The sequence below is a fragment of the Haliotis rubra genome, unplaced genomic scaffold, assembly GCF_003918875.1.
Source record: "Haliotis rubra isolate DU_JTF1 unplaced genomic scaffold, ASM391887v1 Scf807, whole genome shotgun sequence".
Classification (NCBI taxonomy): Eukaryota; Metazoa; Mollusca; class Gastropoda; order Lepetellida; family Haliotidae; genus Haliotis; species Haliotis rubra.
In genome coordinates, this window is record NW_025767532.1 from 364,304 (window position 1) to 386,934 (window position 22,631).

Here is a 22,631-nt window from a genome sequence, read left to right on the forward strand (position 1 = left end):
ACGTCCCAAATGAGATGCTAAGTGACGAAAAATTGAAAGCGAGTTATATCCTGTTCCTTTTGGAAAATGTTACAATAGGTATTGAATATTTTGAAAACGAAAGACTCTTTATCATAAATATACTTTGGTTTTTCTAAAGCTGCATATATCAATTGCAACGATTTATTGAGAATGAGTGATAGAAGTTAACAGCATAAGAAATTTACCTCGTATACCAGCTTCGTAGAGTGACTTTTGAAGAACATCATGCCTTAAGAGTATCAAAAGCCTTGGCAAAATCTACAAAGAGACAATAAAATCTACCCTTTTTTGCTAATATATTTTTGAATTAACGACTGCAATGAAAAAAAATTTGGTCAATTGTTGAATAATCAGCCCTGAAAGCAGAAACAGATGCATGATCTGTGCAGTCCATTGGATGTTCAAATATCTGAATCACAGAATTCCGTTCTAAAGCCGCGGTTTCATGTGTGCTTCCTGCTGGAGAATTTCAGATAGAGGCCATTTTCTGCTCGGAGAACGACCTCCGGAAAAGGCACTGCAGGTTTATCTGGATCTACCTTGATGTGAAATCTGGAAATAGAAATGTTCCATTACTGTATTTGACAGGATTTCCATGTCAAAGGCTTTGTTGAAAGCTCCAGACAGATCCATTCCAATTCTGTACTGGTACCCATCTATTTGTCAGTTACTGACTAGACACTGCTGCTTAACTTCATTAAAATATGTTCATCATATTAGCAGCTTAATGATGACTTATTTAAGTAAAATATTTCAGAAATTCAGACATGTGTTTTCTCAATTGTTTTTGATGGTATTTTACGTTTTTGTAATATTTTGCTTAGTTTCTACATTCAAATTTTGGGCTAGTGAATTATTTTGTGGGCTAGTAACTTTCAGACATAGCTAGCCCGACTGGCAAGAAAAATTTGGAAACTATTTCGCACACTGGCGTCATTGTGATATCCCCATGCTGTAAATTGGTAGCGCTATCATGGAGAACACATGTCACATTTGGCTATATAGTGTGACATTGTGAAGGTCATGGCCAAATGTGCGACCATGACCTTCAGGTACCTCTGTGGATGTCTGTAGGGGTGCCAACCCCTCTAAGCAATCCGCACACCACTTAATTTGTCTTGGCATCACATTTTAGAACACTTCTTTACATCAGTGTACACATCAGTTAAGTTAGACTGGAACTTGCTTTCATCATGCTGAAGGATCAAAGACCCACATTTGACTACACTGAGTGTATGATAAAACATGCTCTAGAGTGAGTGAGTGAGTTTAGTTTTATGCCGCACTCAGCAATATTCCAGCTTTACGGCGGCGGTCTGTACGTAATCGAGTCTTGACTAGACAATCCAGTGATCAACAACATAGGCAGCAATCTATGCAACTGGGATATGATGACATGTGTCAACCAAGTCAGCGAACCTGACCACCCGATCCCGTTTGTCGCCTTTTAAGACAAGCATGGGTTACTGGAGACCTATTCTAACCCGGATGTTCACAGGTAGCCCATACAGGAACAATAGTTGAGGCCCATTCCTGGTATTTCCCCACCCATGATATTGCAAAAATTGCTGTGATAATCAAACAACCTTAAAAGCAAATGATAGGAGATTTCCTTCATTTGAAATTCTTTGGCACCAACCTCCGAACAACCTGACACAGCATCACTTTTATTTCATTTTGTAGCAAAGTTCTGTCCTATACAGTTCCTGAAAAACAACAGACACATACATATTACACTACTGTTCAAAAACTAACATCCCCTCATGCCTGTCTTCAACTGGCCTGTACATTGTTCCAAAACTGATCATTACCTCTATGAGACTTGTAAGTCAATGTTCAACTATGGAACTTAAGACCACCTCCGCCCTGCTATCATTATATCATCTGTCCATTTTTCTTTTTGTCTACTTATTCACCTGCTTGATTGCACATGATCCCATCCGAGACTCTTTGATCAAATTTCACAGAGGATATTTTAAGAAGGAAAGTAGCTTGGTGAATCGAACAATATCCTTTCATCCACCATTCACAATCACAAGAATTAAATATTCATTAATGTTTTTGAAGTAGTGTTTTTACTTAAAATCGATCAAAATCGGTCAAATGGAATATATCCAAGTCAGGCAGGATAATAGTCAATAATCTTATTTATAGCTAAAATACATGGCATTATCATGAAACGTCCCTCCTATTATCAGAAATGTGCGGGAAGCCCTCGGTCTTTTTTCAACTGCCCTCCTTTGTTGGGCAGTTAATGGAAGACCCAGGGCTTCTGCAAATGATAATGCCCTCAAAACTAGCATTACCCTTATAATATTTAATTTGACAGCAATGTGGTCACTGGTAATTTTTCTGAGAAATTTGTAACATATCCAAAATATTGTTTCCCTGAATTTATTGAATAAGACATCAACTGCTGATATGTCATTGCAATTTGTGACATGTGTCATATTCGCCTCATGGTGGATTAGTTCCAGGCCTACTATTTATCATAAAGGAGAAAGTACACTGGATGGTGGAGTATGTCATACCTGGGACCAGCAGAGAATGGCACAAAACAGTAGGGGTCCCTGCCTGCAGCAGAATCAAGACTGAATCTCTCGGTGTCAAACTCCTGAAATAAATTACAATTGTCATCATGATGATCAAATACCATTCTCAGTATCCCTAAGACTCGTAACCTACACTAACCCTTCGATCCGTTCCCCTGATTGTCCATGTTAAATTACCTGCACTCGATTTTCAGTAACATTTTATCATTCAAACACATGTAAGGAAAAAATAATTTGTTTGCTTGTTGTTGAACACTACGTTCAGCAATTCCAAGCTATATGTCGATGGCCTGTAAATAATCAAGTCTGGACCAGAAAATCCAGTGACTGACATCATGAGCATCGATCTACGCAATTGAGATAAGATGTGTGTCAACCAAGTCAGCGAGTCTGATCCCATTAATCCCCTTTTACAACTAGCATTGGTTGCTGAAGACGAATTTTAACCCGAAACTTCAGGGAAAAATTGTTAAGGGAGATAACTCTACCGCTTGGAAACCAAAGTCACTACCAGTTTGAAGGGACACAATATTTTAGCACTTTCTTTATATATATCAGTCAGTTTTTCAAAGTTGACATTCTCACAAACTTAATCATAGTCATTGGGACTAGCTGTAAGTTACACTTTCTGATTGGTCTGTTTCACTTCCTTTGTTTCTCAGACTAACTGACAAATTAAAATCAGGAGCAGGTAATCAAAGATTGAGCACTTTGAGGAATGCATCTGGCTTCCTGAAATGAGGGCAGCTGTTTGTCCTTGACCCTGCAAAAAAAAGCTGCAGGTCTTCTAAGGACCCCAGAACCATAAAGAGTTATGGGTCCTGATCAGAATGGGTAGGTCCTCTATATTTTAATTTGGAAATATTTACATTAAGTTATTAAGTGATGAAAATGTACATCGGCTTAAGGACCCCTGCAAAACAAAGCTGTGGGTCCGAGTGGTTTTCAGTTGGGCCTAAGGACCAACGTTAATTTCGAATGCTGTCCTGGAGACAATGATAATGTTCTGTAGCTGGAATATTGTTGAGGGTGCATTAAACAAACAAACAATACCAATTACTGGATGGCTGACTCAAGAAATGATTCATTAGTTACAGATCGCCAACACATACCGGTAAATGGGTTACTCCTGGGTGAGGCATTAAACAACAAAGAAAACATACACTAAATCAAAGTAAAATAATTTTTATAGTGGATGTTTAAAGTTTTCATTGTAAAATTTCAACCTCACCGTCGCGACAAAACATCTTGCCTCAAATATATTTATTGTCCCTAAATAAGATCTACTCACAAAGAAAATCACTTTACATCTTATTTCTCTACTTTATGAAAGATTAAAATGCCTGTGAACAATTGATAATAAGCAACAAGAAATTTGCAAATGTTTTCCATCAGATACATGCAATTAAAAAAAACCCCATCTGAGTTGGGTATGAACTGACTAAAATGTGACATCATGGTTTACACAACAATTTTGTTAAAAAATATATAAATGCACTAGAAAACATCTTGTCTCACATTTGTAATTTTTATGAAATGTCATAATTTTTTATTGCCTAAAAGCATGGATGATATCAGAGATATGATTCCCACCATAAGTCATAAAAAGAATGAACTACCATTAAGACAGGCATATGAAACATACTAAACAAAGTGTAATCTATCAGTGTATATCTATCGAGATATTTAAACTAAATCTGAGATTACCAGGGGATTTGGCCAGACATTTGAGTTCCTGTGCATCTGGTAAATGTTGATGTCAACCATGACTCCTTTGGGAACCTCGACACCATCGATGACCAGTGGCTGGCTGAGTTGTCTACTGACCACTGGCACGGGGGGAAACATCCTCATGCACTCACGGATAAATATGGGTAAATACTTCAGCTTGGCAGGCAATCGCTTCAGATTGTCCCCTGAAACACAGGTACACAGGTGTGATAAATATGGGTAAATACTTCAGCTTGGTCAGATTGTCCCTGAAACACAGGTACACGTGTGTGAAAAACATGGGTAAATACACAGGTGTGATAAACATAGGTAAATACTTCAGCTTGGGGAGATCATCCCTGAAACACAGGTACACAGGTGTGATAAATATGGGTAAATACTTCAGCTTGGCCAAATCGTACCTGAAACACAGGTATGATAAACATGGGTAAATACTTCAGCTTGTCCAGATTGTCCCTGAAACACAGGTACATAGGTGTGATAAATATGGGTAAATACTTCAACTTGGTCAGATCTTCCCTGAAACACAGGTACACGGGTGAGATAAATATGGGTAAATACTTCAGCTTGGCCACATCGTCTCTGAAACACAGGTACATGGGTGTGATAAACATGGGTAAATACTTCAGCTTGGCCAGATGGTCCTGAAACACAGGTACACAGGTATGATAAATATGGGTAAATACTTCAGCTTGGCCAGATCATCCCTGAAACACAGGTATACAGGTGTGATAAATATGGGTAAATTCTTCACTCGGTCAGATGGTCCTGAAACACAGGTACACTGGTGTGATAAATATGGGTAAATACTTCAGCTTGGCTACATCGTCCCTGAAACACAGGTATACAGGTGTGATAAATATGGGTAAATACTTCAGCTTGGCCAGATCGTCCCTGAAACACAGGTACATAGTTGTGATAAACATGGGTAAATATTTCAGCTTGGCCAGATCGTCCCTGAAACACAGGTACATGGGTGTGATAAACATTGGTAAATACTTTAGCTTGGCCAGATCATGTAAGTGTGAGGGTGTGTTCATTGTCAATGTTAGTGTGGGAGAGTGTTTTCCCAACCACCACCACCTCCTTACCACTCCACTTCATTCTTGTCCCCGACTGCCTGTTGGACGTCTTGGAGGACCTTCTCCTGCTCGGCAGGGTACTTGGCCAGAGCGTACAGACACCAGCTGATGGCGGATGAGGTAGTGTCATGACCTGAAAACATGTGTCTCATTACAGACAGCCACAGAAGTGATGGATACAATTTTGTGTAATACAAAATTTAATCTCAACTATTTTTGAGCATGAGATGACACTGTATAAAACTATACTACACTGTACTATATGGCATATGGCAGAGCAGAGCAGAGCAGAGCAGAGCATCCACACCACACAACATGCCACCACCCCACCACCATGCCACCATGCCACCACCCCCCTGCACTGCCACCACACTGCACTGCACCACCCCACATGCCACCCACACCCACACCCCATCCCGCGACTGCACCACCCCACATGCCACCACACCCCCAGCATGCACTGCACCATCCCACATGCCACTACACCCCACAACCCCACACCCCACCCAGGCCTGCACCACCCCACAGCACACCAGTTTCACCACATGCCACACCACTCCATTAATGTGATCACTCAACACCACACCACACCAAACCACACCTGCTGCATATTGTTCAGACAGGAAATGGGCGGTGGGGTAGCCTAGTGGTTAAAGTGTTCGCTTGTCACGCCGAAGACCCGTTTTCGATTTCCCACATGGGCACAATGTGTAAAGCCTATTTCTGGTGTCCCCCGCCGTGATATTGCTGGAATATAGCTAAGAGCAGCGTAAAACTATACTCACTCACTCACTCAGACAGAAAGCATCACATTTAGTGTCATGTTTCTACTTGCTCGCACCAGCTGAGAAACCTGCATCTCGTGAGCTACCTTCAAACATGAATGTGTCAACCTCATCTCTGATCTCCCGGTCAGTCAGGCCTTGACCTTCATCATCTCGAGCTGACAACAAAATGTCCAGGAAGTCCAGGCGACGCTTGTTTAGTAACTCAGGATCTGATTCCTGGAATCAAACGCCATAGTCTACATCACACTACCGGTATTCTGCACTTACTCCAACTATGTTCACACATCAGTAAAAAGGTAGCACTATGACTAGTGTTGAGAATCGGAAACCTAATCCACTATCGATTATCGGAGGATTGTGGTGAACGATTATTGATTATAATCGAAATATATACAGTTTTAATGTAATCACCAATATTAAGGGGTTTTCCCAGGTTTACCCCAGGTTTTTTCTAATTAATTATTTTGTAACTAATGCAGTCATGCAATGAAATGCACGCATGCAAGAAAGACACTGGCATTGTACTTAAACAATAAAAGTGGTTAAACTTTCACAATGTGCATAGCTTTACGCTGTTGAGCGCATGTTTGTTCATGAATATTCGTCACATTTGATGGTTAGTCTACTTCATTCAAGGGTTTCATACAAAAACAACAAAATTCTGATGAATCGAAAATATGTTTTATACAATCGATAATCATTTTTAATTCTTCTTTCGACGATTTTCTATTATTTTCGATAATCGGAACATCTCTAACTATGACAGTCAAAATGGAGTGGCAGTACAAACACAAAGGTAATACAATACAACCCCAGTGATTATAGCAATAGAGACAGTGATGATAACATTACCCTCTCAGCAACAAAGGTAATACAATACAACCCCAGTGATTATAGCAATAGAGACAGTGATGATAACATTACCCTCTCAGCAACAAAGGTAATACAATACAACCCCAGTGATTATAGCAATAGAGACAGTGATGATAACATTACCCCTCTCAGCAACAAAGGTAATACAATACAACCCCAGTGATTATAGCAATAGAGACAGTGATGATAACATTCCCCTCTCAGCAACAAAGGTAATACAATACAACCCCAGTGATTATAGCAATAGAGACAGTGATGGTAATACAATAGTGATTATTATGATTACATTCCCCTCTCAGCAACAAAGGTAATACAATACAACCCCAGTGATTATAGCAATAATGACAGTGATGATAACATTACCCTCGCAGCAACAATGAACTATAGGCCTAGGCAGGGTATCACGCTGAAGACCGGGTTCGATTTCCCACATGGGTACAATGTGTGAAGCCCATTTCTGGTGTCCCCCGCCGTGATGTTGCTGGAATATTGCTAAAAGTGGGGTAAAACCAAACTTCGCCTCGGCAGGCTATAATGATCATCATACACAATGCTGGTCTGGAAACTTCAGATTCTATGTGATATGAGAAGCAAGAGTCAACTCCGTTATATATCTAAGAAAAGGATGCCATAAAATTCTCCACTAAGTCAGATAATCCTGAAATAAGCTTCTTGAAGATCCAGGTTAGAATTGGTGTTTAGGAACCCATGCTTGCACCCCATGATGATCCGGGTTAGAATTGGTCTTCAAGCAACCCATGCTTGTACCCCGTGAATATCCAGGGTTATAATTGGTCTTCAAGCAACCCATGTTTGTCCTAAAGGTGACTAACGGGATAGGGTGTAAGATTTGCTGACTTGGCTGACACATGTCATCATATCCCAATTGCGTAGATTGATGCTCATGATGTTGATCACTGGATTGTCTGGTCCAGACACGATTATCTACAGTGATTGAATATATCTGGAATACTGCTGAGTGATGTGTTAAAAAACAAACCAGCCTTGGTAACCTTGACTCACCTTGGCTACCTTGACTCACCTAGGCAACCTTGACTCACCTAGGCAATCTTGACTCACCTAGGCAACCTTGACTCACCTTGGCTACCTTGGTAACCTTGACTCACCTTGGCTATGTTGGTAACGTTGACTCACCTTGGTAACCTTGACTCACCTTGGTAATGTTGACTCACCTTGGTAACCTTGACTCGCCTTGGCAACCTTGGCCCCTTTAGTTATCTTGACACTCTGTGACTGCCATAGTTCCCTCCTCCTACAACAGTTACCAACAGGTACTTACATGGCGTCAATACTGATTCCTACTAATCTTACCAGTGCCTTTTTCCTGGTCGAAATGATGTCCTCTGAGAACTCATGAACATATTTACAGAGTTTGGAAAACTCCTTCCCATTGGCGGACAGGTTGTAGACGAAGGGGATGTAGTGCAGGGGGGTCCTGCAACATGAAGGATCATAGTGTATATCCATAAAATACATGCACACAACACAAGGTAACCAACATAGTCTGTTAACCAACTGAACACAGGATAACACACACAGCCTGTTAACCACCTTCTTACAAGGTGAAACACATAGTCTGTTAACCAACTAGACACAAGGTAACCAACATAGTCTGTTAACCAACTGAACACAAGGTAACCAACATAGCCTGTTAACCAACTGGACACAAGGTAACCCACATAGCCTGTTAACCAACTGGACACAAGGTAACCAACATAGCCTGTTAACCAACTGGACACAAGGTTACCAACATAGCCTGTTAACCTACTGGTAACAAGGTAACCAACATAGCCTGTTAACCAACTGAACTCAAGGTAACCAACATAGCCTGTTAACCAACTGGACACAAGGTAACCAACATAGCCTGTTAACCACCTGGTCACAAAGTTACCAACATAGCCTGTTAACCTACTGGACACAAGGTAACCAACATAGCCTGTTAACCAACTGGACACAAGGTTACCAACATAGCCTGTTAACCAACTGGACACAAGGTAACCAACATAGCCTGTTAACCTACTGGTAACAAGGTAACCAACATAGCCTGTTAACCAACTGAACTCAAGGTAACCAACATAGCCTGTTAACCAACTGGACAAAAGGTAACCAACATAGCCTGTTAACCACCTGGTCACAAAGTTACCAACATAGCCTGTTAACCTACTGGACACAAGGTAACCAACATAGCCTGTTAACCAACTGGACACAAGGTTACCAACATAGCCTGTTAACCAACTCAACACAAGATAACCAACATAGCCTGTTAACCAACTGGGCACAAGGTAACCAACATAGCCTGTTAACCAACTGGACACAAGGTAACCAACATAGCCTGTTAACCACCTGGTCACAAAGTTACCAACATAGCCTGTTAACCTACTGGACACAAGGTAACCAACATAGCCTGTTAACCAACTGGACACAAGGTTACCAACATAGCCTGTTAACCAACTCAACACAAGATAACCAACATAGCCTGTTAACCAACTGGTCACAAGGTAACCAACATAGCCTGTTAACCAACTGGACACAAGGTAACCAACATAGCCTGTTAACCAACTGGACACAAGGTAACCCACATAGCCTGTTAACCAACTGGACACAAGGTTAGCAACACAGTCTGTTAACCAAATTGACACAAGGTAACCAGCATAGCCTGTTAACCAACTGGACACAAGGTAACCAACATAGCCTGTTAACCAACTGGATACAAGGCTACCAACATAGTCTGTTAACCAACTGAACACAGGATAACACACACAGCCTTTTAACCACCTTCTTACAAGGTGAAAAACATAGTCTGTTTACCAACTAGACACAAGGTAACCAAGATAGTCTGTTAACCGACTGAACACAAGGTAACCCACATAGCCTGTTAACCAACTGGACACAAGGTTACCACCATAGCCTGTTAACCAACTAGACACAAGGTTACCAACATAGCCTGTTAACCTACTGGTCACAAGGTAACCACCATAGCCTGTTAACCAACTGGACACAAGGTAACCAACACAGCCTGTTACCTACTGAACACAAGGTAACCAACATAGCCTGTTAACCTACTGAACACAAGGTAACCAACATAGCCTGTTAACCAACTGAACTCAAGGTAACCAACATAGCCTGTTAACCAACTGGACACAAGGTTACCAACATAGCCTGTTAACCACCTGGTCACAAAGTAGCTAACATAGCCTGTTAACCAGCTGGACACAAGGTTAAAACATAGCCTGTTAACCAAATGGTCACAAGGTAACCAACATAGCCTGTTAACCAACTGGACACAAGGTAACCAACACAGCCTGTTAACCACCTTCTTACAAGGTAACCCACATAGCCTGTTAAGCAACTGGACACAAGGTAACCCACATATCCTGTTAACCAAATGGTCACAAGGTAACCCACACAGCCTGTTAACCACCTTCTTACAAGGTAACCCACATAGCCTGTTAACCAACTGGACACAAGGTTAACAACACAGTCTGTTAACCAAATTGACACAAGATAACCCACATAGCCAGTTAAGCAACTGGACACAAGGTACCCAGCATAGCCTGTTAACCAACTGAACACAAGGTTAGCCAACATAGCCTGTTAACCAACTGGACACAAGGTAACCCACATAGCCTGTTAACCAACTGGACACAAGGTTACCAACATAGCCTGTTAACCTACTGGTCACAAGGTAACCAACATAGCCTGTTAACCAACTGAACTCAAGGTACCCAACATAGCCTGTTAACCAACTGGTCACAAGGTAACCAACATAGCCTGTTAACCAGCTGGACACAAGGTTAAAACATAATCTGTTAACCAACTGAACACAAGGTAACCAACATAGCCTGTTAACCAACTGGTCACAAGGTAACCCACACAGTCTGTTAACCAACTGGACACAAGGTAACCAACATATCCTGTTAACCAAATGGTCACAAGGTAACCCACATATCCTGTTAACCAACTGGTCACAAGGTACCCAGCATAGCCTGTTAACCAACTGAACACAAGGTAACCAACATATCCTGTTAACCAAATGGTCACAAGTTAACCCACACAGCCTGTTAACCAACTTCTTACAAGGTAACCAACATAGGCTGTTAAGCAACTGGACACAAGGTTAAACAACACAGTCTGTTAACCAAATTGACACAAGGTAACCAACATAGCCTGTTAACCAACTGGTCACAAGGTATCCAGCATAGCCTGTTAAGCAACTGGACACAAGGTAACCCACATAGTCTATTAACCAACTGGTCACAAGATAACCAACATAGCGTGTTAACCAACTGGTCACAAGATAACCAACATAGCCTGTTTACCAACTGAACACAAGATAACCAACATAGCCTGTTAACCACCTTCTTACAAGGTAACCCACATAGCCTGTTAACCAACTGGACACAAGGTTACCAACATAGCCTGTTAACCAACTGGGCACAAGGTAACCAACATAGCCTGTTAACCAACTGGACACAAGGTAACCAACACAGCCTGTTAACCACCTTCTTACAAGGTAACCCACATAGCCTGTTAAGCAACTGGACACAAGGTAACCCACATATCCTGTTAACCAAATGGTCACAAGGTAACCCACACAACCTGTTAACCACCTTCTTACAAGGTAACCAACATAGCCTGTTAAGCAACTGGACACAAGGTTAGCAACACAGTCTGTTAACCAAATTGACACAAGGTAACCCACATAGCCTGTTAAGCAACTGGACACAAGGTTAACAACACAGTCTGTTAACCAAATTGACACAAGGTTACCAACATAGCCTGTTAACCACCTGGTCACAAAGTAGCCAACATACCCTGTTTACCAGCTGGACACAAGGTTAAAACATAGCCTGTTAACCAACTGAACACAAGGTAACCAACATATCCTGTTAACCAACTGGACACAAGGTAACCCACATAGCATGTTAACCAAATGGTCACAAGGTAACCCACACAGCCTGTTAACCACCTTCTTACAAGGTAACCCACATAGCCTGTTAACCAACTGGACACAAGGTTAACAACACAGTCTGTTAACCAAATTGACACAAGGTAACCCACATAGCCAGTTAAGCAACTGGACACAAGGTACCCAGCATAGCCTGTTAACCAACTGGACACAAGGTTAGCCAACATAGCCTGTTAACCAACTGGACACAAGGTAACCCACATAGCCTGTTAACCAACTGGACACAAGGTTACCAACATAGCCTGTTAACCTACTGGTCACAAGGTAACCAACATAGCCTGTTAACCAACTGAACTCAAGGTAACCAACATAGCCTGTTAACCAAATGGTCACAAGTTAACCCACACAGCCTGTTAACCAACTTCTTACAAGGTAACCAACATAGCCTGTTAACCAACTGGACACAAGGTTAAACAACACAGTCTGTTAACCAAATTGACACAAGGTAACCAACATAGCCTGTTAACCAACTGGTCACAAGGTATCCAGCATAGCCTGTTAAGCAACTGGACACAAGGTAACCCACATAGTCTATTAACCAACTGGTCACAAGATAACCAACATAGTGTGTTAACCAACTGGTCACAAGATAACCAACATAGCCTGTTTACCAACTGAACACAAGATAACCAACATAGCCTGTTAACCACCTTCTTACAAGGTAACCAACATAGCCTGTTAACCAACTGGACACAAGGTTACCAACATAGCCTGTTAACCAACTGGACACAAGGTAACCAACATAGCCTGTTAACCAACTGGACACAAGGTAACCAACATAGCCTGTTAACCAACTGGACACAAGGTAACCAACATATCCTGTTAACCAAATGGTCACAAGGTAACCCACACAGCCTGTTAACCACCTTCTTACAAGGTAACCAACATAGCCTGTTAAGCAACTGGACACAAGGTTAGCAACACAGTCTGTTAACCAAATTGACACAAGGTAACCCACATAGCCTGTTAAGCAACTGGACACAAGGTTAACAACACAGTCTGTTAACCAAATTGACACAAGGTTACCAACATAGCCTGTTAACCAACTGGTCACAAGGTAACCAACATAGCCTGTTAACCAACTGGACACAAGGTAACCAACATAGCCTGTTAACCAACTGAACACAAGGTAACCAACATAGCCTGTTAACCAACTGGACACAAGGTAACCCACATAGCATGTTAACCAAATGGTCACAAGGTAACCCACACAGCCTGTTAACCACCTTCTTACAAGGTAACCCACATAGCCTGTTAACCAACTGGACACAAGGTTAACAACACAGTCTGTTAACCAAATTGACACAAGGTAACCAACATAGCCTGTTAACCAACTGGACACAAGGTACCCAGCATAGCCTGTTAACCAACTGAACACAAGGTTAGCCAACATAGCCTGTTAACCAACTGGACACAAGGTAACCAACATAGTCTGTTAACCAACTGGACACAAGGTTACCAACATAGCCTGTTAACCAACTGAACACAAGGTAACCAACATAGCCTGTTAACCAACTGAACTCAAGGTAACCAACATAGCCTGTTAACCAACTGGACACAAGGTTAAAACATAATCTGTTAACCAACTGAACACAAGGTAACCAACATAGTCTGTTAACCAACTGGACACAAGGTAACCAACATAGCCTGTTAACCAACTGGACACAAGGTAACCAACATAGCCTGTTAACCAACTGGACACAAGGTAACCAACATAGCCTGTTAACCAACTGGACACAAGGTTACCAACATAGTCTGTTAACCAACTGGACACAAGGTTACCAACATAGCCTGTTTACCAACTAGACACAAGGTAACCAACATAGTCTGTTAACCAACTGAACACAAGGTAACCAACATAGCCTGTTTACCAACTGAACACAAGATAACCAACATAGTCTGTTAACCAACTGGTCACAAGGTAACCAACACAGTCTGTTAACCAACTGAACACAAGGTAACCAACATAGCCTGTTAACCAACTGAACACAAGGTAACCAACATAGTCTGTTAACCAACTGGTTACAAGGTAACCCAAATAGCCTGTTAACAAACTGGACACAATTTCTTTATGGATAGACAACTTATTATTTGCGAAAGATTTGGTGTAGATGCTAACATCGCTATCAAGCAAGTGATGCTGAAAGAATAAACCCTCCCTAAAATAGTGAGAATAGTGTTGACACCGATGCCTGCAGATAATTTGGTAGGGGTAGTCTCCCTTGTAATGTATCCTTGATCAGACAAGCAAGTGTTTGATAGTGTGAGCACTGCCAATGCTGTTAGGGTACAGTGACACAGGCTAACACCATTATTACCAGTATATAATTACTTACAAGGCTCTTGCCTGCATCAAGTTGGTCATTCTGATCACAGCTTTTACATAAGGATGGCTTTGTCTGGAAAAAAAGAGACATTTAAATTTAAATAGCACAATAACTACGTATAACATAAAACTAAGAAACTGTTTTCCGGCCATCGTTGTTCTATACCCTGTGCATAGGCCATCCTTACTGCCCAAATTTGTGTTCATTAATACATCAGGGTTACGGACCACGGTTGACGGCAATTAGGGAATTAATGTTAAGACTGACTGACTGAGTTTGGTTTTACGCCGCTTTTAGCAATATTCCAGCAACATCCAGCAACAGGGGACACTAGAAATGGGCTTCACACATTGTGCCCATGTGGGGATTCGAACCAGGGTCTTCGGCGTGACGAGCCAACGCTTTAACCATTAGGCTACCCCACCGCCCCTAATGTTAAGAAAGTCATCTTATAGCAAAGTGACATTTCAAGTGGAATAATATTTTGACTTTGACATGATATTATAATAGGATGTTCTCAGATCTAGATAGGGTGCACTGGTATTAGTTTTTAAAGAGACTGGTGATCAAATTAAAATTCGTGTCCAGTTTGAGTTCCTCGCTTATCAACTTTGAGAAAACTGTAATAAGAAACTCTAAAAACATGCAGCCTTAACTCAAGTTGTTTTGGAAATATTTGTAAATAAAAGTAAACAGAGGATGAAGTTGCCCTGGTTTTTTAATGAAATTAAAAGGGTAAGGGTATTTTGGCATCACATCTGGGCATAAATGTCCACAGTGTCAAGGAAAATAAGTTAACATTTTATGATTTACCATGAATGAAAATTCAGGGTGACAGAAAACAATGTTTACTTTCTTTCCCCATGTACGCCATGTTGGAACCTCACCCTTGCTCCTGAATGTCCTCCTTATAGGACAGAGCACACTGGAGCATGGTGTCCAGGGTAGCTAGGCCTGCAGGGGCAAACACTTCAACAGAGTTACCTCCCTTGCTTGCACTCTCCACTTTTCTCTGAAGACAGAAAAGGTTGGTTGCAACATTTTGCAATCTTGTTAATCAGAGTAAGTGAGTGAGTATGGTTTTACACCGCTTTTAGCAATATTCTAGCAATATCATGACAGGGAACACCAGAAATGGGCTTCACACATTGTACCCATGTGGGGAATCGAACCCAGGTCTTCAGCATGACGAGAGCACCACTTTAACCACTAGGCTACCCCAAAGTACCCGGATGATGTAGCAACATTCATTGCAAATTATTAGTAACGATGACTCTAACATTTTGAGAAAGGACTGTTCTTTAAAAACGTTCTGTTCTTAAAAGCACTATATCACACCATACTTCTCTAAAAATAAACAATGAATTTCTTTCAATAATACTAACTATCAGCCCTCAGGGAAGCTACCATAATTTATTTTATAAAAACACAACGTATATAGATTACAATATTAAATAAAAAAGTTTGAATGAATTAATGCAGCATTGCATTAAATTGACTCTTGCCCTCTACTGGTCGAACAGGTCGACCTGTTACCGCTGTTACAGGTCATTGGCTCCCTCCCTCTGCCAGCAGTCTGCGTTCTGCTGTTTATTTTGTTGACAGTTACATAGACAGATTCTTTAATACAAATGCATAAAATCGGTGATTTACAATGTGATTAGGTTGTCTGACAAAACATCCACTTGCACAGTTTGAGATCGATTGGGTCATTGGATGAAGAGATATTTACAAAAAAACGGGTCCACATGCATTTCATGCCAAACTATAGTTGTTAAAACATTCGCTTGTCACGCAGAAGACCAGGGTGCCCCACATGGGCACAATGTGTTAACCCCATTAATGGTGTTCCTCGGCGTGATAGTGCTGGAATATAGCTAAAAGCGACGTAAAACTAAGCTCACTCACTCACTCACTCATATCACAATACATCTTATGCTGTATCATTACATCATGGGTATATTAGCTACAATTTGATTAACAACGTATTGAAGACTAGTCCAGGAACGATTATTCGATCAATCGGTCTTGCTTGCGCCAGTGATTTTCAATTGTGGGTGAGTGAGTGAGTGAGCAAGTATTTGTTTTATGCCGCTTTTAACAATATTCCAGCAATATCACAACAGGGGACACCAGAAATAGGATTCACATATTGTACCCATGTGAAGAATTGAACCTGGATCTTTGGTGTGACAACTAACGGATCGGTGGTCAGGCTCGCTGACTTGGTTGACACGTCATCGGTTCCCAATTGCACAGATCGATACTTATGCTGTTGATCACTGGATTGTCTGGTCCAGACTCGATTATTTACAGACTGCTGCCATATAGCTGGAATATTGCTGAGTGTGGCGTAAAACTAAACTCACGGAAGTATGCTTCCTATTGTTGTGTTTGTTAAATCAAGCGCGCCTAAAAAACTGAGGCGGTTTCCTGACTCGTAAAACTGTAATGTAAACAACATACTCGCGTGTGGGTCTCAACAGGTAGTATCCTTGATTGTCTTGATCGTAGTATTAATCGCCGCTGGTTTTGTTTGCACAATGTTATGATTGTGTCTGTTACTGCCCACAAGAGTTTGGAGGTGGGCTTTAAGATTACAATTGTTTGTTGATTGACTACTGATATACAGCATACTGTGAGTGACAACCAGCAGTATTGAAGTCACATTTACCATGAAAGTCTGGGCGACCTGGTTGTAAACCTTGAGGTACGGTTGTAGAATATCGAAGTGGAAGGCGGGGAGTCAGCAGACGACGGTTTCTCTCCCACTTCTTACCATCACTAACCAATAATCCATCACCTGTAAACAAGTAACACAATTTTAGATAATGTTTCTGCATGTGGAACATGAAGATTGATATTCTAATTAATAAACATGTTGATGCCTTAGCTGCAAGAATTTCTGGTTTCAAAGAAAAGTAATTTGCATCATTTGTTGTCCTATTAGGGAGAAAAAGTGCTAATTCTCTAGTCAAAGTAACTTGTGTCCAAATCCATATTCTGTATGGATTGCAGACCCCTGTGGCTATTTATTTAATTTCAACAGTTACTGCATGTTCATATCTGCATGTGTATATTTTTTAGTTATCAACAAAGAGCAGTAAAATAAATAGTAAAATGTGTGAGAATTTGGCATCTAGTATTAGAGTGAGTGAGTGAGTGATACGCTGCACCCAGCTATATTCCAGCCATATGGCGGCGGTCTGTAGTGAGTGAGTGATGATTCATGCACAAAGAAGTGCCCCTCTCCCCCCCCCATCCTTTTGTGACAAAGGGATGTAACTAAGGGATAACTGCAATGACTCAAAACACTCCCCCCCTTGTTTCTAATAAGGGGAGGTGTCATTCTTATTCTCACCTAGCCATGGCAACAAAAAATCATAGCCTCCACCACTCTTGGCCTTTGGTTCCGACGTCTTCAGAATGGCCTTGACACTCTCCGGGTGAGCTACAACTACAACAGGTCTGTAGAACCCAATCCAGAACATGTACGCTTGAGATCCATCTTTCAAAAATACCATAGTGTCTTCAAGAAATTCCTTAAAACTCTTAATCTGTAAAATAAACAAACAGTAAACCATATGCCATGAACCTCCTGTAAGAGATCACAGGCATAAAGATATTGCCAGGACACACGTAATTCCCCCAAAAGATCATGAAAAAAAACATCAGTATATACATTATTACAGACCTGATAAAGCATTTTCGAACAACAGCTTAAAATGCTTATCTGGGGCACTGAATAATGTAAAATCTACACTACAGTAGTGCTGGGAATTGGTCAAAATCTCGTAATTGATGATTGGTTCATTACAACCGATCCATCATCGAAAATAATTGGTAAGCATCATTTATGAAATTTTCCTGATTATTTTTGGTTAATGGACTAAAAAAATAAAGAAAATACCCTGTAGTTCTTTGGTGTTTTTGCAAATTGCACAAAAGGCATTGGCAAATTTCACATCTTTAAAGGATGACTAGTAGGTTAGGAACATGTGGGCTTTTCTGCGTTTTTCTGCACAGTGGGAAAGTTTTCTTTGGTAGGCCTGAGGACACAGTTTCTTAGATCGCCAGTTTCTTACTAAAGGCATTGTTTGTTGATATAATGTAATTAAGTTGTTATCTTAATTAAGTTGCTATCTTAATCAAAACTCAACACATTGTTGTGTTAATGGATTTAATTTAGGATTGAGTTTAATAAAAACAATCCTAGTTGGCAGTTGTCCGGGGGGCAGTTGTCCAGAGGGGCAGTATAGCCTGATACCCACAAACATACATTATTCTTAAGAACGATGAAATGTTAAATGCCATTTTTTGGCAAACTGAACCAAAGTTAAGAATATGTTCAGGGTATTCAGTAAGTGAGTATAGTATCATGCTGTTTTAGCAATATTCCAGCAACATCATGGCTGGGGAAACGGGTTATACATAATGTAACCATATGGGGAATCGATGAGTCTTCGGTGTGGCGAGCCGATCAACCGATTCCAATTTTCATGCTTTCAAAGTTGGAGTTATGTTTCCCTTTAGTACCTGTGAACATCCGGGTTAGAACTGGTCGTCAGCAACCGATGCTTGTCTTAAGTGAGTGAGTTCAGTTTTACGCCGCTTATAACAATATTCCAGCTATATCATGGCAGGGGACACCAGAAATGGGCTTCACACATTGTACCTATGTGGGGAATCGAACCTGGGTCTTCGGCGTGATGAGCAAACGCTTTAACCACTAGGCTACCCCACCGCCCCGCTTGTATTAAGAGGTGGTCAGGCTCGCTGACTTGGCTGACACAAGTCATTGGATGAAAATTGCGTAAATCAATGGTCATGCTGTTGATCACTGGATTGCCTTGTCCAGACTCGATTATTTACAGACTGATGAGTGGAGCGGTGGGGTAGCCTAGTTGTTAAAGTGTTCACTTGTCACACCGAAGACCTGGGTTTGATTCCCCACATGGACACATTGTGTGAAGCCCATTTCTGGAATATTGCTAAAGCAGTGTCAACCATACTCACTCACAACAGACTAACGTCACACAGCTAGATTATTGCCGAGTGAGGTATTAAACAACAAAGTATCACTTTAATTCACATGTCAACCATGCACACCCCTCTCTACCCTCAACTCAATGTCTGCATGTACTCAGAGTTACTTTATCAGGACTTGTCCCGTAGACCTGCTAACATACCTGTTTCAGATTTCCCCACAGCCAGTGAATGGGGTAATGTTGAAACTTGTCATCCAGCGCCGTGTGCCATTTCTGTAGTTTCCGGAGAACAGGAAGTACTTTGAAGACGAAGACGCTGATCACCAGTGCAATCAGGAACACCCCAACAATTCCAAACGCTATCATCGTTGCATGTGTACAATGTCAACGTGTCGGTCTCCTGCCACCGTTTAGTGTCCAGTGTGAATATGACGAACGTGTTATTTTTACCTATAACTCATACCCGTAAGACTGAGCTTGAATTGTTATCGACGGGGCTGACCCGACAATGCTCTCGCTCAATGAGGCTCTACATTGATGGTACACACAGAGCGTATTTTCGTATTGTGGTGCGCGAAAATCGTGATGACACTCCTATTCCGAAGCAACGCTGAGTGAGTGAGTGAGTGCGTGTGGTTTTACGCCGCTTTTAGCAATATTCCAGCAATATCATGGCGGCGAACACCAGAAATGGGCTTCGCACATTGTACCCACGAGGAGAATCGAACCCTGGTCTTCAGCGTGACGAGCGGATGCTTTGACCATTAGGCTACCGCCCCGTCCCTGATCAATGCCACATATTATCAACACGAGTCGACAAAAAGTTTGCCATGGGGTGCAAAGACATCATGATATTCACCATACAAAATGGGGGTGTGGGGTAGCCTAGTGGTTAAAGGGTTCGCTCGTCACGTCGAAGACCCAGGTTCGATAACTTACATGGGTACAATGTGTGAAGCCCATTCTTGTGTCCCCCGCCGTGATATTGCTGGAATATTGCTAAAAGCGGGGTAAAACCAACCTCACTCACTCACCCATTCAAAATCAGTCTTCAAAGTCGTTTTTCTGTTTGGGATTTTTTAAAGTGCAATTTTGAATGTTGAGAATATAAAAGAACATAAGCTATAGCGGCATGGAGATGAGTGATTGTTGCGTCATGGTAAAAGGTGACGTCACAATGGTCTGGAAATTATTGTGGTCGTATTCATTGCAGGAATAATCTTCTCGAATGTAAAACATAAGAGATATATTATACGTTGTATGCTTCCCTCGAGGGTAATACGGTCTGATGTACGCCTCTTTGTAGCAGTGTCACCCGAGCCAGTACAACGTATTTATCTTACCGCCATGTTAAATGTACAAAACCTCATTTTATTTAAGATCGCGACGGACTATATGACATGTAAACAAAATGGCGTCTGCCTCTCGACTGGATTTTTAAAATCAGTGAAACATATTCTGACAAGCTTAAAACAGCTATAAATTATTATGTTTAAGTTGAGTGTGCAAACCACTCAATGAATAAAATAGCTTAAATAAAGCAGTGTAAGTCGGTAAAATAAATCTGTACAAAGTGACCCGCTTCAGTTCGCCTACGGGTCAAGGAGAGGAGTTGTTGATGCCACACTGTCACTCCTGAATAATGTCTATAAACATCTAGAGACACCTAAGTCATACATCAGGATCCTCTTCGTTGACTTTTCATCTGCACGATCGCAAATAACATGTAAATATGTTCTACCACTGCACGACAAATTAAAAAGATCGGTTGATCGTTGCCGCTTCTAACAGGAACGATGTCTTGGAGTGAATGAGTTTAGTTTTACGCCGCACTCAGCAATATTCCAGCTATATGGCGGCGGTCTGTAAATAATCGAGTCCGGACCAGACAATCCGGGGATCAACAGCATGAACATCGATCTACGCAATTGGGATACGATGACATGTGTGATGACCGCCCGATCCCGTTAGTCGTCTCTTACGACAAGCATGAGTTACTGAAGATCAATTCTAACCCAGGTTTTCATGGGTACATCTTGGAGTAATGTGACGGCATAGGTACCAAGTGGACGTCGGACATGCTCTGTGAAGCTCCAGTCTCCCCCCCCCTCATGACAGTTTCTTAAACAAATTTTTATTTATGTGACACAAATTATGCAATTTGTTTCTAGAGTTAGTTTGTTGTTTATATTGCAATCCGCGTTGGTTTGATTCTTTTATGTCGATTTGTTTTTGTTTTAGATTGCAATTCATCGGTATCATTCCGTCTCAAACGGACTGTAATCGAGTTAAAAATTCAGATCAATATTCAGGCTGTCGCTTTTAATCATTTTATCAATGTACAGCTACACACTGACAATTATCGCCATCCTCGATAATCTCCAGGGGGGCATGTTCCCATTTCGCCTACATCCCATTTCGCCTACAGTCTTACAACAACAATTCATAGTCTGGTGACTGGTATTTCATGCATGATATAAATGGAATCTCCCCTAGTTTTCCTTTAATTTGATTAATAGCACATGTAGACAACATGGCTTTTTGCATTAAAATAAAAAAATTGTTCTTCTTTCATGTTTTTTATTCACAGCAAATTATAGTACAATATAATACAATAATCAAAATAACACTGGCTGTTAACTAGTACACTGTACTTGAGTTTATGGATGTCTGAGTTTACTGAAGCTTCAATAAGTGACCTGCTGCGTCCAGGAGCTGAATAGGTGATCTTCTTCCACTTTCAAGTTGTTGTGGATTCAATGTTCTTGATAGCTGTTATGAATTCATAAATGTTCGGATGGTGCTTTCCCACAAGTTTTTTTCAGACCATTATGGTGCTGCATCTTCCTTTCCTGGATCACACACTTCCAGTGTGTAGCAACAAAATGATTAATATTTGTTTATGATCACAAACTGTTGTAAGTATGTCACTGCTACTTTTGATCTTCATAGCCGTAATCCTTAAGCCAATTGCTTATATAAACACAGATTATAAGTTGACTCCATTTAAAGACAATGATATACTTATCTTTTTACTCATACATTGTGAAACTGACCTTCCTTAATTCCACTAAGTCAAGTCCATTCTCTCAATAGGGGTGCATTTTCTATTCCCTATTCGCCTACATGTTTACTGTAGGCGAAATGGGATGTAGGCGAAATGAGACTCAACCTCAAGGGGATACGTTACGATTAATCTCTATAGTGGAGATTAATCGTAACGTACCCTGGGAGATTATCGAGGATGCAGACAGACAGATATTTTATTTCAGTCTCACC

General features: G+C 41.1%; 1 protein-coding gene across 1 annotated transcript; it reads right to left on the reverse strand.

Annotated features, from left to right (window-relative positions):
* Positions 1-366: 366 nt before the first annotated feature.
* On the reverse strand, positions 367-19,874 carry LOC124261745 (cytochrome P450 4B1-like). Its single transcript, XM_046696102.1, is given in 14 exon segments — positions 367-573; positions 1,661-1,727; positions 2,553-2,635; positions 4,281-4,455; positions 5,241-5,261; positions 5,396-5,519; positions 6,258-6,390; positions 8,380-8,503; positions 14,374-14,436; positions 15,252-15,376; positions 17,039-17,107; positions 17,109-17,167; positions 17,726-17,921; positions 19,554-19,874. Coding segments are annotated over 13 exon segments (1,371 nt in total). The 5' UTR covers positions 19,719-19,874; the 3' UTR covers positions 367-573; positions 1,661-1,693.
* Positions 19,875-22,631: the final 2,757 nt, after the last annotated feature.